The following is an 18,939-nucleotide window of genomic DNA, read 5'->3' as shown; positions in this document are numbered from 1 at the left end:
GAGAGACAAGGCCTAATAATTACAGGTTTTTAAACTACTTAAATACTTTATGGAATACTACCCCAAAAATCTACAAAACTGCACTTTTAAAAGTTAAACAAGGTGCTAATCTGAATTATCTTACTGGAAATTCATAGAAGATATCTAGAGTAAACTAATCAAAACTGAGAAGAACATTAAAAAGGTTCACATACCAACGAAATGGTGAGAAGATAATTTAGAAAAGGGAAACATGGCCATCCACTGACCACTCTAACAGGTCACTGACTCTAGGTCACAGCATTACTTTTTGTGTCACCAAAATAAAAAATAATGCCAGTTATAATACCCAACCTGCTTTCAGGCATATTAAAAATATAAGGGAAAAAGCATTTCTTGCAACAGATGAAAATTTAAAGTTAAAGTGTCAGGCACTGTATTTAGAACACACAGCATCATGTATGTTCTTATCAGCATTTTGGAGAGAGCCTGAGATGTTAACTTCTAAAAGGCAAAGAGCTTGCTAAGTCGCTTCAGTCATGTCCGACTCTGTGCAACCCCATAGACAGCAGCCCACCAGGCTCCCCCGTCCCTGGGATTCTCCAGGTAAGAACACTGGAGAGGGTTGCCATTTCCTTCTCCAATGCATGAAAAGTGAAAGTGAAGTTGCTCAGTCGTGTCCAACTCTTAGCAACCCCATGGACTGCAGCCTACCAGGCTCCTCCATCCATGGGATTTTCCAGGCAACAGTACTGGAGTGGGGTGCCACTGCCTTATCCAGGCAAAGAGTTTAGTAAGCACCTAAACACAAATCCAACTTTGCAATTTTTATAAAATGTCTAACAAACATAAATAAGTGTATGCCTAGTAATTCAGTAATAAACTAACAAAAGTCTCTTTAAAGAAGACTATATAAACACACAGGCTTCCCAGGTGGCTCAGTGGGTAAAGAATCTGCCTGCAATGCAGGAGACGTGGGTTTGATTCCTGGGTCAGGAAGATGCCCTGGAGGAAGGCATGGCAACCCACTCCAGTATTCCTGTCGGGAGAATCCCCATGGAAAGGGGAGCCTGGCAGGTTACAGTCCACAGGGTTGCAAAGAATCGGACACGACTGAAGAGACTGAGCACGCATGCATGCACACACATACTCTCACACACCCACACACACAGCATCAACAACAGAAAGGTCCAGATTTTGGTTCCCCATTTATCAACCAGTAGTGGTGTGAACCTAAGGATATCGCCTGACCTCTTTCTGTGCCTTAATTTCCTGTCTATTAAAACTGAAAAAATAAAGCCTTTCATATGGATCCCTTGCAGTTAAACAAGACTATGTGTGGGCAGTGCTCAACACAGTGCCTAGCACCAAACTATTAAAGCCCCAATATAAAATGGGGATTACTTGTGCATTCAAAATGACATGGGCCATGGGAATTCCCTGGTGGTCCACTGGTTAGGACTCCGTGCTTTTTGACCCCAGATTCAATCCCTGGTCAGGGAACTCAGATCCCACAAGACTCGCAGTCAAATAAATAAAAGACACTTCCTTTAAAAACAAACCAAACACTACATGATCCAATTTAAGGAAGGCAGTTCAGTTCAGTCGCTCAGTCATGTCTGAGTCTTTGGGACCCCATGAACCACAGCATGCCAGGCCTCCCTGTCCATCACCATGACTCAAAGTCATGTCCATTGCATCGGTGATGCCATCCAACCATCTCATTCTCTGTTGTCCCCTTCTCCTCCAGCCTTCAATCTTTCCCAGCATCAGGGTCTTTTCAAATGAGTCAGCTCTTCACATCAGGTGGTCAAAGTATTGGAGTTTCAGCTTCAGCATCAGTCCTTCCAATGAACACCTAGGACTGATCTCCTTTAGGATGGACTGGTTGGATCTCCTTGCAATCCAAGGGACTCTCAAGAGTCTTCTCCAACACCACAGTTCAAAAGCATCAATTCTTCAGCGCTCAGCTTTCTTTATAGTCCAACTCTCACATCCATACATGACCACTGGAAAAACCATAGCCTTGACTAGACGGAACTTTGCTGACAAAGTAATGTGTCTGCTTTTTAATATGCTGTCTAGGTTGGTCATAACTTTCCTTCCAAGGAGTAAGCGTCTTTTGAAGGCAGTACACACCCAAAATACAGCTTACATCAAAATGCTCAAGTTTATATTACTTCTAGCACCATTTAAAGGAAAGTACTCACCTTTCCGCTTCTTTGTTTTATTTTCCTTACAAGGACTATCTCTTGGTGAACTGCTGTTACTTGGAGCTGTCAAATCAATTCCCAGCAAACTATAAAGCTTTTTTCTATCCGGAGCAGGGAAGTGTTTTTCAATGAGTGACTGTAACACTCCTCTGTTCGTACGAGAGATAAAAAAGTGATAGTCAGTGGCTCAGTATGCAAAATTATTATATATAAAATATTACTGAAAGTATTTGCTTAAAATAAGTACACTTTATTAGCAGCATCTCCAAATTGGATACCACAAGTTGGTTAGCTTCACATAATAAAGCCAGCTTAGGAACTCAGCACCAATGGTTTCTTTTTCAGAAATGCTGCAGCACAGGAGGACTCCATGTGGAAAAACGGAACATAAGGGACTGAGTCAAAAGGTGACTCAGAACAGCTGGACTCTGAATATAAAGGACTTTAACAATCCTTTAACCAATTTATTTCACATGTATTTCCATTTTCAGGTATGTGAAAGAGTTAAAATAATTAAATCTATGTCTTACTGAAAAACAAAAACAAAAAAATAGTTTATTCAATCTTATAAGATACTGATAATCCAGGTCAGAAGAATTTCAGTATTCTAGGCAAGACTATCCAACTGAAATGTAATGCAAACCAAGCACAACTTTTACACTTTCTAGAAGCTGCATTAGGAGAAGGCAATGGCACCCCACTCCAGTACTCTTGCCTGGAAAATCCCATGGACAGAGGAGCCCGGTAGGCTGCAGTCCATGGGGTTGCTAAGAGTCTGGCACGACTGAGCGACTTCACTTTTCACTTTTATGCACTGGAGAAGGAAATGGCAACCCACTCCAGTATTCTTGCCTGGAGGATCCCAGGGACAGAGGAGCCTAGTGGGCTGCCGTCTATGGGGTCGCACAGAGTCGGACACGACTGAAGCGACTTAGCAAAGAAGCTGCATTAGGGCTTCCCTGATACCTCAGCTGGTAAAAAATCCGCCTGCAATGCAGGAGACCCCAGTTCGATTACTGGGTCAGGAAGATCCGCTGGAGAAGGGATAGGCTATCCACTCCAGTATTCGTGGGTTCCCTTCTTGGCTCAGCTGGCAAAGAATGTGCCTGCATGCCTGTACTGCAGGAGATCTGGGTTCGTTCCCTGGGTTGGGAAGATCCCCTGGAGAACAGAAAGGCTACCCACTCCAGTATTCCGGTCTAGAGAATTCCATGGACTGTACAGTCCATGGGGTCACAAAGAGTCGAACAGGACTGAGCGACTTTCACTTTCAGGAGCTACATTAAAAAGTTACAGAAAACAACCTGTCACTATAAAATGTCACAATGAAATGTTTTACATTCTATTTCCTTAAGTCTTTGAAACTTGGTGCATATTTCATACTTGACGGTCATCTCATACTGGAATAGCCATGTCAACTGCTGCACTAGCCATGTAGTACCTATCATCTCCGAGGCAGTACTAGGCAAGATACAGATTAGCAGGTGCATGCTCTGAATTTAAAGGAGTTTTAAATTATGTCTTAAAAGGAGCCACTTGCATGTATCCCCTAAGGCAAAAGATATCATGGTGGCAAAAGTTATTTTACTAGTTTTACTCCCAGAGTTGGAATTGTTTGGTTACACAAAGCAAAAAGTAACGTCTAAAGCCTTTCTTAAAATTCTTTTGACTTTTCAAGAATTATCTGCAATGCTGACATGAAAGCATAATAAACTGGGACAAACGAAACCATTATTATACAGCTTTGTGTATTTGTGCTTTCAAACACACAGAGCAAAGACAAAACTGAAACTTAAACCAAGCTGTCAGAATTCCAAGATGTACAAAACAGAAATCAAGCCCTTCCATTAGTCCAAACACTGGACATACAATGTTAAAATACTTAACATTTCAGTATTTCTATGTTACTGTTTTTCAATAGATATATTGCTATGGATACACAGGATTATGAAAACTCAGATCAGAAAAACTTAAATTTAAAAGGCAAAAATTTTGTCTCCAGGAAATGCTAACATTTAAACTAATCTTAGTAAAGACTCAAAACTATAAACATTACTTGGCAGTTGAAACAAAATCATTCAATTCTCCCCCGCCCTCTTCCAAGGCTTCTAATGTTCTAGCTTCTCCCGTAGACTGCAGACCAATTACAACACACTGGAGGAAAAAAAAGAATGTTATTAATTATAAATAAAAATATGTATGTGGTTTCTTACAACATATTTTACACATTTAGTTTTAAAAAAAGATTTCAAGGCTTCCCTGGTAGCTCAGTGGTAAAGAATCCACTTGACAATGTAGCAGACATGGGTTCTATCCCTGATCCGGGAGGATTCCACATGCCACAGAGCAACTAAGCCCTTGAGCCACAACTACTGAAACCCACATGCCCTAGAGTCCATGCTCCATAACAAGAGAAGTCACGGCAATGAGAAGCCCAAGTACTGCAATCAGAGAAAAGCCCATGCAGCAACAAACACACAGCATGGTCAAAAATAAATAAATTAAAAAAGATTTCAAACAAGAATTACCCATTTTGTACATGTGTACCAATGTCTTTATTTTGCATATTTGAAATGCGCTATATGTAAAACACTTAGCCAGGTGATAGTATTACAGCAGTGAACACTACTGAAGCCCCTGCTCCAGTTTTTTGTGCTTTAAGTAGATATATATTCGCCAAAAACGAAAAACCTTTGCAGTATTACATATCCATGATATCAGTGGTTACATCTATGGACAGCCAAGTTATAGTGATGTTTATTTGTTTATACCACCTTTTTGAGCTATCCAAATTCTTTATAAATACATATTGCTTTTATTGTCGTAAAAATGTATTTTTTAAAGTCTCACTGTTAATACTCTTACAACTATCCTTTAGAAACAAAGGCTTTTATAAGTAGAAAACCTCAACACCCAAAAGACTAAAACACAAAACCAAAGACACATCTGTTAATGCATTCTCCAACTTACTTTTCCATTCTTGATTTCTTCTCGAGCTAGTTGCACAACTCTTTTAACTTTGGACGCTATGCACAAGTATTTGAAAAATCTCTGGTGAGCAGACCAGAACTGACCCCACATGGATTTCTTCATTCTCTGCTCAGCATCAATCAGATCTGCAGCTTGCTGAAACCGCTCTCGAGCAATGACCCACTGAAGGCACACAATCAACAGATATTTCAATCTTCGAGTGTGAATTACTTCAATATGACTAATTCAATCAAAAGAATGTGTAAGACACCATTTAACATTAATTCAATGAAGCATTTTCAGTAACTTGGGAACCTCTAAACAAATGTTTTTTAGGACACTCACACAGAGCTGTCTCAAAATTCCTATTAACTAATACAGTAATTTTAGGAAACAGTTACGTTGATTTTTAAAGCTACGCATGCTCTGCTATAAAGGGTTATTTAAGTTACTGTAACAGAGAAAACTGGGAAAATAAGGATCCAGTAATTTATCTTGTTATTTTACGGCAGAAATATACTGTGAGCTGACAGACATTACACTGGACAAAACTAACAAAAACATCATCGGGTACATTAAAAATACTAGGAGTTAAGGAAAAAAGGCTTACCAGTTTGACTGCTTTGTTATACATTTTAACATAGCTCTGAGAAAGAAGAACTTCCTCAATTTTGAAGGTCACTCCAGTAAAGCTCAGCTGTCGAGCAATGTACATTCCTCTAAGCTTCATATCCATAGCAACTATTTCCATGGCACCAACACCTCTGAATAAAATTAAAACACACAGTAACTATCATTAAATATAGTAGAGCTTTAACATACATGGAAGAGATTTTAGCAAAATACCTCTTTTAGATTGCTACTGAGAACAAATAATGTACACTGTAAATTCCATTACCTCCGTTCTACTGCCTGAATAAAGTCACTGAATTCTCTAAATGGAGTTCCCTCACCCCATATTCCAAGACGGTTCATATAGGCCATATTTCGTGGTTCAGAAGCACCTGAAAAACCCCCCAAAAAAACATATTACAGCTGAAAAACTAACATGTAAAAAGATACCTGTATCTTTTAAATAAATACTCACCAGTGGCACTAGCATAGACAACTCTAGCTTTTGGCAATTTGTTCTGAAGTTCTAAAACTGCTAAGCCTGTCTTGGTTGGCTTTGAAGAACCAACAGGACATAAGTTTTTTGCTTTATGACATTCATCAAAAACTATCTGTAAAGAATAAATTAAGGAACATGTCACTTTAGTACCAAGTGTCTCTAATCTCAGAAAGACTTAACTTTTATTTCCCTGAGGCCTGGGGAAACATGCAAGAGTCCTAAAGAGTAAACAAACAAACAAAAAACAGAAAAACAATTCTGGAGTGAAAATAAATCAGGATTATCATGGGGAGGGATGCTGTTGGTAACAAGCCCCTGCACATGAATTTTTTGTTTTTTTTTACTAACACCCATACACCTATCATCTGGTTTCATCAAACCTTAACATTTTACTGTTATCTGCTGCAGCCTGTTTCCTTTTTTAAAGTTACAAATATAAACAAAGCCCTCTATGTGATTCTTCTCCTTGATTTTTGCCCCTGTGCTAGCCACAGAGGCATTCACTGAATTTGGCACTAATCTTAACTAGATATTTAAATCTTCTTCTAGATACAAAAAAAAAGTTACTACTGTGGAAAATGAAGACTGCTTAAATCAAATGGGGGGTTGGAGAGGGCCTGTGGTTTTTCTTTTTGATTAACTGCTGTTATACTGTCCTTCAGGTGGCTGAAAGGAGTTTCGTAACTTCTTCAGACATCACTAGGTGCCAAAGCTCTCACAGGACAACTTTGATGCTGTATGAATTCTGCCATTTTGCTAGCACTGATACAGTTCTTGGGTCCACCACTCCATTAGAACCATTGGCTCCAATCATATTAATCTGTTATAAATCTTACAAAGCTGGGTACTTCTGGGTATTTAGGTCCACATTCTATTTTAAGGCTGCATATTCAGCATGTCCCATACCTATTAACATTTTCCTAAAGCAGGAACTAAACAGTGGCCTCATATATGACAGCTACAAAACAGAATCAACTATCTGACTCCCTTGCAAGCTATGTAATCATTAAAGCTCTCATTCCAGCAATCTTTTTACTTAACTTCAGAATTCCCATATATTACATTAACTTTCATGTCATTAAAAAATATAAAATTTGTTGGAAAGGATACCACTCCATCGAAGTCATCACCGCACCAATGTAGAAGTTGTTTTAACCTCGTTTTATATTTACCACCAGACTGACTTTCACCAATAAGGGAAGAATAGGTAGCAAAAATAACACCCTTCTTCACACTCCCATTATGTTTGGAAGAAATTTTTCCATATTTAAACTGAAAAAGAAAAGGGAAGAACTTAATACACTTCTGTCTCTGAAATATTTATCCCACCCAAATTTATACAGCAGGGAAATGATGATACCAATACACTTTTGTCTCTGAAGTATTTATCCCACCCAAATCTATACAGCAGGGAAATGATGGTACCATGATGGGCTTTAGGAAAGTCAAAGGACCTCTTTATCATACACAAAATTTCTCACACACAAGTACATACACACATACACACACATGTGTGTATGTATATAAAATTATAAGGATCCAGTTTTCAAAGTCTATCCTCAAAAAACATTACAAACCAAACTCTCCCCAAGAAAAAGGCACAATATTCATTCTACCAATATTTACTATGTATTTTCTATATGCAAAACACTGTAATTAAGATCTGAGGGATATATAAGAATTATGATCAATAGTCACTGCAGCCCTCCTCAATTATACTGACTCAGAAATTAAAAATATTGCTAGATGCCCATTACATGTTTTAGTTTTGAACTGTTGGTAATTATCTAAGACATAATACTTTTACCTACCAACCCATTCAGTAAATCTCATCCCCAAAAAAGTCACTGATGGGCAGAGCAACACTGAAGCAACTTAGGACTAGTCTGTACATTTACTCACTTAGGACTAGATGCACATTTACTCACTGTCAAAGGCCTGCAGAGAAGTGCCTACAGGAATTAGGTTTGTTAGCCTAGGCAAACTAGGCTCCAGGAATTGGTGCCTAGTAGAAGGCCAATAAAAACTTGCTAAATGAACATTAAACTGTGCTTCTGGAAAGTGAAACTTTTCTTCCAAATGACAGAACTGTTTTAACATTAACACAGGTACAGGTATACAAGTTCATTGAATATACAAATATCTAAACCAGTCTCCAAACCACAATTCATGATGCAACGGACATACTATACTACTTGTCCATACAGCTCTATTACACTGCACTCTTACACTCAGTGTATTAGTTTCATCCATAAATAGTAGTTTTATAAGCAGAAACAATAAATGAAAAAAAACCCTGAAGGTTGAGAGAATAAACTCCATAAAAAGAGAAAATGCCTATTTTACTTGCCACTACATAACCCTACCTGGCACATTATCTAAACCAAAAATCAACAGTTGTGGCTACCACTCACTATACTTTTTGTGAAATAACTCATTTAATCCTCTTAACAACCCTACAAAGTGGAAACTATCATTCTTGTCTCACAGATATTTACTGAATGACCAACTGAATAGAAGACTTTCATACCTTATTCAATGAATGGACCAAAATGTTTTTTGCTCCAATATCCCTCAAATCTCTTTCAGCATCATACTTTAAATCATTTGAAACACTGAACCTATAAAAAAGAAAGGGAAAAAAAAAATACACAAATTAAATGCAAATCCTATCATTCTAGCAGTATTCAGGAATAAATAAAATCAGGCCTTGACACTTCTAAAAAAATACATCTACTCATTAAGACCCATCCCCATATGCTGGTCATTTGCAAATGAAAGTTCCCACAGACAGTCTTTAGCACTTACCACAAAGCCCTTTTTCTACTCAACAAATAATTTTCATAGATGATTCCTGCTATTGTCCTTCCTTTTCCTACACCAGCACCATCGCCTATTAAGAAGCCAGCACGATCTCCATTAGGTAGGAACGTTTCATGTTGCTGAAAATGAAAATGCTGATAATTAATCTATTCCTTTAGATATTTTGGTGATCGGTTTCTCATATTATTTTAGCAATATATTAACATTGTCTATTTTTATACAAATGACATACAGTTAGCTTAGTGTGGAAACTATATTTACTATACAGGAATACTTTGTTTCATTTTGCTGCATGCACTGTTAACTGCACTTCTGGGAAACAGCATTTTTTTTTTTTTAACGAATTGACAGAAATGCTGTATCAAGCAATTTTATTGGTGCCATTTTTCCAAAAGCATTTGTTCACTTCATGTCTGTATCACATTTTGGTAATTCTCATAATACTTCAAACTTTTTTTATTATTATTATGTTTGTTACTATGATCTGTGATGAGTGATCTTTGATGTTACTATTGTAATTGTTTCAGGGTGCCATGAACTTTGTCCATAATTAATAAACATTGTGTGTACTGTGACTGCTTCACTCACTGACCATTTCCCCCATCTCTTTCTCTTTTGGCCTATTTCCTGAGACACAACAGTATTGAAATTAGACCAATTAATAACTCTACTTAATGGATTCTTTAAGCATTCAAGTAGAAGGAAGGGCTACCATGTCTCTCACTTTAAATCAACAGCTAGAAATGATTATTTTAAGGCCAGGCTGCAGGGCATGTGGAATCTTCGTTCTTTGATCAGGGATGGAACCCACACCCTGTGTATTGTAAGTACAGAGATTTAACCACTGGGCAGCCAGGGATCTTCCCTAGAAATGATTATAATATAAGGAAGGCGTGTTGAAAGCCACAATAGGCTGAACACTAGGACTCTTGCTCCAAACAGCCAAGTTGTGAAAAGAAAAAGGTCTTAAAGCAAACTAAAAGTGCTACTTCAGTGAACAAACAATAAGAAAGAAAACCAGCCTTATTACCGATATTAAACTTTTAGTGGTTGAGATAGAAAACCAAACCAGCCATAACATTCCCTTCAGCCAAAGCCTCATCCAGAGCAGGGCCTGGATTCTCTAATTCTATGAAGAGAGCCAGGTGAGAGCTGCAGAAGAAGCTAATAGAGGCTGGATCATGAGGTTTAAGGAGTCTTCTCCATAACATAAGCACAAGGAGAAACAGCAAGTGCTGATGTAGAAGCTAAACCAAGTTATCCAGAAGATAATAGGGTAAAAGTGTCAACATTAAACAACAGATTTCCAATGCAGATGAAATAGCCTTCTATTTGAAGAAGATGCCATCTAGGGTATTCACAGCTTAAGAGAAGTCAATGCCTGGCTTCAAAGCTTCAGAGGACAGGCTGACTTATGAGGGGTTAATGTAGCTGGTGACCTAAAGCTGAAGCCAATGCTCATTTACCATTCCAAAAATCCTAGGGCCCTTAAGAATTATGCTCAATCTATGTTGCCTGTGGTCTACAAATGGAACAACAGAGCAGTACATCTGTTTACAACATGGTTTACTGAATATACGAAAGCCACTGTTGAGACCTACTATTGCTCAGAATAAAAGATTCCTTTCAAATACTGCTCACTGATGATGTACCCAAGAGCTCCGATGGAGACACACAATGATATCAATGTCACTTTCATGCCCACTTTATAACACAACAGCCATTCTATAATCCATGAACCCAAGAGTAATTTCAACTTTCAAGTCTTACTCGTTAAGAAACACATTTTGTAAGGCTGTAACTGCCAGAAATAGTGACTCTTCTAATGGATCTGGACAAAATCAATTGAAAACTTCCTGAAAAAGGAATCACCATTCTAGATGCCAGGAAGAACATTCGTGATTCATGGGAAGAGGTCAAACTATCAACATTAACAGGAGTTTGGAAGATGACCCCAATCCTCATGAATGACTCTGAGGAGTTCAAGACTTCAGTGGAGAAAGATTCTTGACATGGAATCTACTCCTGATGAAAATGCTGTGAAGATTGTTGAAATGACAACAAAGGATCTAGACTATCACGTAAACTTAGTTGATAAAGCAGTGGCACAGTTTGAGGACTGACTCCAATTCTGAAAGAAGTTCCAGTGTGGGTAAAATGTCATCAAACGGCACTGCGTGCTACAGAGAAATGATTAGTGAAAAGAAGAGGGAATCAATGAGGCAAATTTCATTGCAATCTCATTTTAAAAACCTGCCATAGCCACTCCAACCTTCAGCAGCGACCATTCTGATCAGTCAGCAGCCATTAACACCAACACTAAGACCTTGCACTACCAAAAAGATTACAATTTGCTGAAGGCCCAAGTGATGATTAGCATTTTTTAGCATTATTTCTAAATTAAGGTATATATATTTTTTTGGGGGGGACATAATGCTATTGTTATCTTCTCCACTGCCTATTGGAGAAGGCAATGGCACCCCACTCCAGTACTCTTGCCTGGAAAATCCCATGGACGGAGGAGCCTGGTAGGCTTCAGTCCATGGGGTCGGGAAGAGTCAGACATGACTGAGCGACTTCACTTTTACTTTTCACTCTCATGCACTGGAACTTTTCACTTTCATGCACTGGAGAAGGAAATGGCAACCCACTCCAGTGTTCTTGCCTGGAGAATCCCAGGGACAGTGGGGCCTGGTGAGCTGCCGTCTATGGGGTCGCACAGAGTCGGACGCGACTGAAGCGACTTAGCAGCAGTGCTTCTGTACACTTAGCAGACATCATAGTGTAAACACTAAGTTTTACATGCACTGGGAGACAAAAAAGTTCATGTGGCTCATTTTATACAATGTTTGCTGTACTGTGGTGGTCGGGAACCAAGTCTGCCCTATCTTCAAAGTCTGACTTTGTTTTTTTCCCTTGCTACCCTCGCGTGCAGCAGGTAACTAAAGCTAACAAACTGGTGAGCATTCTTCCATAATTTTTCAATGACTATACAATCAAATACAAACCTTTTTATAACACATAAATATAGTGGATGGTTGCATATTTATTTTACAAAAATGGAGTATATCAGAAATCCTCTCAAAGACAACTGGCATAAGATAAAAGCTAGTACAACACCCATATGGTAATACCAAAGTTTATTCAATCACTCCCCAAGGGTGTGAGCTTTCAAATCTAGTCTAGCTTTCAGTCTCTAGGGGAAAAAAGCTGCAACAAATAGCCTGATACATATGTTCTTATCTAATAGTTCCATGAAAGAGACTCCCAGTTCCAGTAACCGAACTGTTAGGTCAAAGGATATACACATTTTTAATTTTAATACATGTTCCCAGTGAGTCCCAGAAAGGCTATGACAATTTATCATTTCCACTCTAAATGCAGTCACCAAATCCATGCTATTCTTTTCATTTCATAAAACTATCTATTTCATAAATCCTATCCATTTCATAAAACTAAAAAAAATCACATTCACAAGGTTTTCATTCAAGGAAAACTTTGAATTAAAACTAGTATATAATGTGAACTAAGATTAAAGATAAAAACTGTACCTAGTTAAAAAATATTATGGCTTACCTGGGCTGCATAAGTAATTGCTTCAAGCTGTAATGCTGATAACCAGCCATTATCAATGGTTTCTTCAGAAATAGATGTCTTGTACCAAACATCAGGAGGAGTAACACTGGATAAAGAACTAGTCTCAACTACGGCATCTGGGTGACGTAGGCCAATTTTTACTAAACAAAGGTTTAAAAATACTTCATTTTAATTATTCTGAGTAATAACACTTCCACTCTTATCATAAAATATTATAGCATTTCTCCTCTGACAGAGAAATGTAAGTAACCCTGGGATCCTATATAAAGTCACCGAATGATGTAAAGTACTGTTAAACTTAACTAACGTGATCTAATTACCAACTACCTATGGTTTAAACAGAGACTTGTGAGGGTTGGGGGAGGCTCAACAGGGAGGGGATTCATAGAGACATGGCTGATTCGGGCTTCCCTGGTGGCTCACACAGTAAAGCAACCACCTGCGATGCAGGAGACCTGGGTTCGATCCCTGAGTTGGGAAGAACCCCTGGAGGAGGGGATGGCAACCCACTCCAGTATTCTTGCCTGGAGAATCCCCATGAACAGAGGGGCCTGGTGGGCTACAGTCCATACGGCTGCAAAGAATCGGAGATGACTGAGCGATTAAGCATAGCATGGCTGATTCATGTTATACGGCAGAAACCAACACAACATTGTAAAGTAATTATCCTCCAGTTAAAATAAATAAATTTATAGAAAGAGACTCGCTGATTAAAAAGATCTAGGAAAATACAATCTCAATTCATACCACGAGGTTCTCCACAGTAGCAGAGCACACTCCTAGGTTACGTTCATTTTAAATGATCTACAAAGTAGGGAACTAGAATCCATATACAGTTGGTAAACAGATTTTTAGTTTAAGTGGTCTTATTAGTGACGTTTTATAGAAACCCAGAGTGTATGAGAAACAAATTCTAGCCATACATTTTCCCATTTTATTACCCTCAGAAAATGAAAACGTGAAAAAATTTATATATAAACTAAAAATTACTAATTTTCAACTTAATATACTGGCCACTTCAAAAAAAACAAAACAAAAACTGAATCACGGTCCTTGTGGGGAAAAGAGGAAGAAATGGTGTTAATTTAAGCCACTGAATTCAAATAGCACATTTTATTTTAAGATTCCCATGCTTTTATAGCTTGTTTTAGATAAGCTGTATAAACTATAACGCTAAGATATATGTTTACATCTCTGTAATTTACTCTGATTTTATAATCACCGCTGATATGAGCAAAATTAACTTGAAAGGAATAAGCTTTTTTACTCTTGGTTTTAAGACTTCATTCCAAAACAAAGTTCTAAATTTGTGTAGGGAAATTAAAACTCACAGTAGAATTTTCATGTAGCTATTTTAAAACATATTCATACACAGCTCATACTTATCAAATCCTGAGGTACCCAACATGGACAGATCCTAATAGGTAACAATGTGTGGGGAAAAGTTTTTAAGTTTGAAAGGAACCCAGAGGTTTTTCATTATTTTAACAAATCTCAAAGACATACATTTTATTGGCATATACTCTGCATAGGTTTCCGCATGACCCATTTCTTCTTCGTCTTCTTCTTCTGGTTCATCTTCCTCTTTCACAACAGGGACCTTCTGTAACACAGAGAGAGCAAAATCAAGTAAGTCAACAGAATGGAGGCCCAACCAACACACACAAATCCTCTTCTGCAGGAATACCCACTACCTTCATCTTGGAAGCAGGACATGCCATTCTATAGTTCCTAAAATCTAGGTCATACTCTATGGCTTCCCTGCTTCTCTAATGATGAGCACAATCTGTGATGTGATATCATCACAAACACACACATGGGATCACCACAGGGCTCCACCACCTTCTCAAACCAGTTTCCCTTTCAACACTGCCCACCAGCCTCCCTGATGCCCAGATGTCTCTCTAACCTTCAGTCCTCACTCTCCATTCCAAGAACAGAAAGAACAAGAGGTTTGGAGAAAAATGGTGGCTGAGCCCCAGCAGCACATTCTACAACCTCATTGGCAGGGACTCTCTGTAAGTCTCACTCCCAGTCTCTTTTCACTTCAACCTCCATCTGTTTTCTTTCCCTCGGGTCCTAAAACCAAAACCCCAGAAAACTCGGGAGTTTAAATGTTCTTCTGAAACACAGAATTTATTTCAGACGTCTGTGTCTCCACAGACACAAAAACAATACCACATCATCTACTCTCCAAACACTGGCACATCTCAGAGTAAAATGATGAGTTATTAGTAACTACACCAGGAGAACAGCAGACCAGGAGAAGCCCAGACAGTCCTGGGCAAAGTGAGTGAATGGCCACTATAGCCATACCTTGTATTCCTCTACAGAATCTTAAAGGGGTAGAGACAGGGAGAAATAGGGGAGAGGAAGCCCCAAAAAAGCTTCTTTTCACTACCAGCAAACTATAAAGGGAAGCTCTTTATGAATGAGGGCTTAATCAAGGAAGAATGTAGGGAGAAGCTGTGAGACCAGAGAAATAGAAAGAGAAAACCCAGTTAGGATCTACATGTAATGCCAAGGATAAAATAGTATTAAAAGGTAATATCAGGCTTCTGTTTCATTTTTACTTATTTTTACTTAATCTAGAGCAGAATATGATGACACACAGATACTCAACAAATGTGGGAAGGAATAGGGAGATGACAGATAAACATTCAGCCAACATCAATCCATGAAGTCCTTTAGGAAAAAAAAAAAAAAAAAACTCTGAATATTCTCAGGAAGTATACTAAAATGAAACCCAGTTTCAGAAATGAGACCAAATGCGGCTGGCCGAAGCAACAGACACAAACCCCAATTCTGTTGAATTTGTGTAGCCTTGGGCAAATCACTACATCCTCAGTCCTCCCTACCCCCTCTTTGGACCTCTTCTTCACCTATAAAACAGAAATATATACTATACTAAATGACCAGCCTCCCTTCTCCCTTTACCTTAAAAAATTTTTTTTTACCACAGATATAATAGGAGGATTAGCTGGTCACAAAATTCAGGGACCAGACAAGTAATATTTCTAAGCCAGCTGGATAGAAAAGTGGCAACTGACACCAAGCTTAGGGTGAAGGAGCAAAATGAAGGGGAGGGAAACTGTGGCACATGGGGAACATGTGACTAACACACAGTAGATGCTCACTACAACTCTAGGTATTTTTGTGTGTTAGCGACACAGTCAAGATTTTTCAAAATAATGTGGAGGCCAAACAAAACACATGTCAAGTGGTTCTGGTCCACAAGCTACCAGTTTGCACTGTTAGATGTCACTTAACTACTAGGACAATATAGAACTTTTGACATGTTATGGGTAACATGGGCTGGACTAGAAACTTGAACACTAAAATCTTTAAGAAAAATATATTCTTATTTTCAAAAAATCAACTTTCAAGTAAGCTGTTGGCACACAATCACTAAGTAAACTGATACTGCCAGGACTTATTCTCCTGGTCCCCGTTCAAAACCTCAGGCACAAGTTGCTCTGCTGTCCCTCCAAGTCCAAATTCCATTCCCAGTCTTACCAATCCTCTGGTATCGTTATATACAGTCACCTCTTATTTTTTTATTTTTTTTCTTTCCCCTTACCGTTTCCAATCACCTCTGAAATTCCCCAAGTTTAGTTCCTTGTTACTTCCTTTCTGGATTACCTGACAACCACCTAATCTGTTTCCTCCCAATCCATCCTGAGTCACTAACCAGTCCCTCTACTTCCATCCAGTCGCCCTCACTGGGGCTGCTCCAAGTCCCAAGTCTAACAAACTCAAGACCTTCCACAGAGCCCCCAATCAACCATTCCAATTTCTTCCTGCAAGCCAAGTATCCTAAGCACATAGCTACCACCTTCTTTATGCCTATTGATGCTGTAGCTCCCTTCCTAATATGCCCTCTCAGATTCTCCATACTCAACACCCCAACTCCATGACACCTCCTCCATAAACTGAACTCCTACCAGGCCACCTGAGTCTCATTTTCCTCCAGACTCATAATCCTTATTGCGAGCATCACAACACACCTCTTGCTGTACCTTCTATTACTACTTAAACCACGTGGTGTTAAATTATGTTTATTAAAAGGGGGAACCAGAAATCACCTCACAGAGGCAGGGTTAAACACTGTGCAATTATTAAATACAGGTATAGAATCAATTTTTTGCCTTTTCATACAAAGGTCTGTCTAGACAAGGCTATAGTTTTTCCAGTAGTCATGTATGGACGTGAGAGTTGGACTATAAAGAAAGCTGAGTGCCGAAGAATTGATGCTTTTGAACTGTAGTGTTGGAGAAGACTCCTCAGAGTCCCTTGGACTGCAAGGAGATCCAACCAGTCCATCCTAAAGGAAATCAGTCATCAATATTCATTGGAATGACTGATGTTGAAGCTGAAACTCCAATACTTTGGCCACCTGATGCGAAGAGCTGACTCATCTGAAAAGACCCTGATGCTGGGAAAGATTGAAGGCGGGAGGAGAAGGGGACAACAGAGGATGAGATGGTTGGATGGCATCACCGACTCAATGGGCATGAGTTTGAGTAAACTCTTGGGAGTTGGTGATGGACAGGGAGGCCTGGCGTGCTGCAGTCCACGGGGTCGCAAAGAGTTGCACACGACTGAGGACTGAGCTGATAGTATCAATTTACCTGAAGCATATAGCACTTTCAAAATGTAATAAAAAAAAAAAAAGTTATTATATAGGGTGGGAGGTTGAGGGAGGTTCAAGAGAGAGGGGAGATACATGTACCTATGGCTGAGTCATGTTGATGTACGGCAGAAACCAACACAACATTGTAAAGCAATTATCCTACAATTAAAAATAAATTTTAAAAAAGTTATCATGTAATTGCTTACAATTAAACCATTATATATCTGACAGTTCATAACTAGCTATATAATAAGGCTCAATCCTAAAATGACTATAACTATGAAATACTTTTGGTTAGCCCCACACTGTCTTTTTTACTTATCAGACAAGATTTACAATAAAAAAGGTGTTAGTATTTTATGTAATACTCTATCAAATATGCAAGTTACAATCACCTTGTTTAGAACACATTAGTTTATTCCAGTGAGGTTTAATGCTTAGTTTATGTGGCTAAGACACTCTCCTTCACCTAAAAAAATACACTTAGCCAAGGGTAGAGCCAAGTATATCTTCATACCACACAAAAACAGAGATACAATTTTTGAAACTCACCATGGTTGGGGAAAAACTCCTCATTTTCATGTCATTTATCCATATTCTTGCTACTTCTTTATTAGAAGACTCTTTCTTTACTGTGCCATTGCTTACATCAGCTGATGAGGAGAGACAACTTACATTTTAGAACAAGACATTGTTCAAACAAACGTTTTTCCTACAGTTTAAAAAAAAATTCAGTAAAGTTTACCCACTTCACAAACCAAAGAATACAAATCTGCTTATTTCCAATTAAGCGTTAGGATAAAAATATTCAAAGCTACATGTCATTATGCAGATAAGAATTGAAAACAAAAAGAAATGTGTGTACAGGAAATTTGAAAACTATTTATTAAAAAGACACCTCAACCAGAACACTATTTGGCAGTTTATTTCAAAACAATTACCAAAGGCTAGCATTATTCTGAGACACTTCACTTAGTTCATTAAAAAAAAAAAACAAACCCAACACCTGGTGTTATCACAGAGACAGTCAATCTCACTTGATCTGGAGGTAATTATTAACTTTCAGACAAAATAATTATTTCTTTTAATTAGGGAGAAAAAAATTTTAAAAAATCAAGGAACTCTGGTCTTCCTTCCCTCAGAATAAAGATCCAAACAAAGAACCTGGGCTTCTTAGTGGTTTACACACTTTTTTTAAACATTAAAAACAGAACCTCTCAATCAAAGCAGAACTGCTTGACTGAGAAACCCAGAACCCCTGTAACCAGCCTCCAGCCATCCCTGAAGCATTCCCAGTACTGGTATTCTTGAGATCAGTGTGGAAATCGCATCAGGAGAATGCATCAGCATCTTGTTTATGTACTCTATCAAAAGATGGGAAGTACTTTGGTGGCCTGTCACTTTGGACTACACAATGACTAGGATTAAAGCGTTAGAAAGATAAAGAAGCTGGTACAGAAATAATAAATTTAAGCTTGGGGACACAGATTTGTTTCACATCAAAGAGCCAGTGAACAGTTTCATAGAAAGGACTGGAGCTCAACTGAGAGACCAGAATCCAAAGAGAAACCCAAAGGGCTAAGGACTGCAAAAGGGGCAATATCCACACAGAT

General features: G+C 38.5%; 1 protein-coding gene across 3 annotated transcripts in view; it reads right to left on the bottom strand.

Annotated features, from left to right (window-relative positions):
* Positions 1-18,939, bottom strand: part of SBNO1 (strawberry notch homolog 1) — a 57,125-nt gene that overhangs the window by 24,133 nt on the left and 14,053 nt on the right. For all 3 annotated transcript variants that reach the window (XM_019977390.2, XM_019977391.2, XM_070769424.1), the window contains 12 exons: positions 17,879-17,979; positions 14,200-14,296; positions 12,673-12,833; positions 9,082-9,215; positions 8,804-8,894; positions 7,384-7,545; positions 6,250-6,385; positions 6,061-6,166; positions 5,773-5,926; positions 5,163-5,345; positions 4,249-4,346; positions 2,190-2,341 (listed from right to left, as the gene is read on the bottom strand). In XM_019977390.2, the coding sequence (XP_019832949.1) occupies positions 2,190-2,341; positions 4,249-4,346; positions 5,163-5,345; positions 5,773-5,926; positions 6,061-6,166; positions 6,250-6,385; positions 7,384-7,545; positions 8,804-8,894; positions 9,082-9,215; positions 12,673-12,833; positions 14,200-14,296; positions 17,879-17,979 (1,575 nt within the window). The remainder of the gene's footprint in view (positions 1-2,189; positions 2,342-4,248; positions 4,347-5,162; positions 5,346-5,772; positions 5,927-6,060; positions 6,167-6,249; positions 6,386-7,383; positions 7,546-8,803; positions 8,895-9,081; positions 9,216-12,672; positions 12,834-14,199; positions 14,297-17,878; positions 17,980-18,939) is intronic.

The sequence above is a fragment of the Bos indicus genome, chromosome 17, assembly GCF_029378745.1.
Source record: "Bos indicus isolate NIAB-ARS_2022 breed Sahiwal x Tharparkar chromosome 17, NIAB-ARS_B.indTharparkar_mat_pri_1.0, whole genome shotgun sequence".
NCBI lineage: Eukaryota > Metazoa > Chordata > Mammalia > Artiodactyla > Bovidae > Bos > Bos indicus.
Note: the sequence above shows the minus strand (reverse complement) of the source record. Positions and strands in the feature narration are given on the sequence as shown.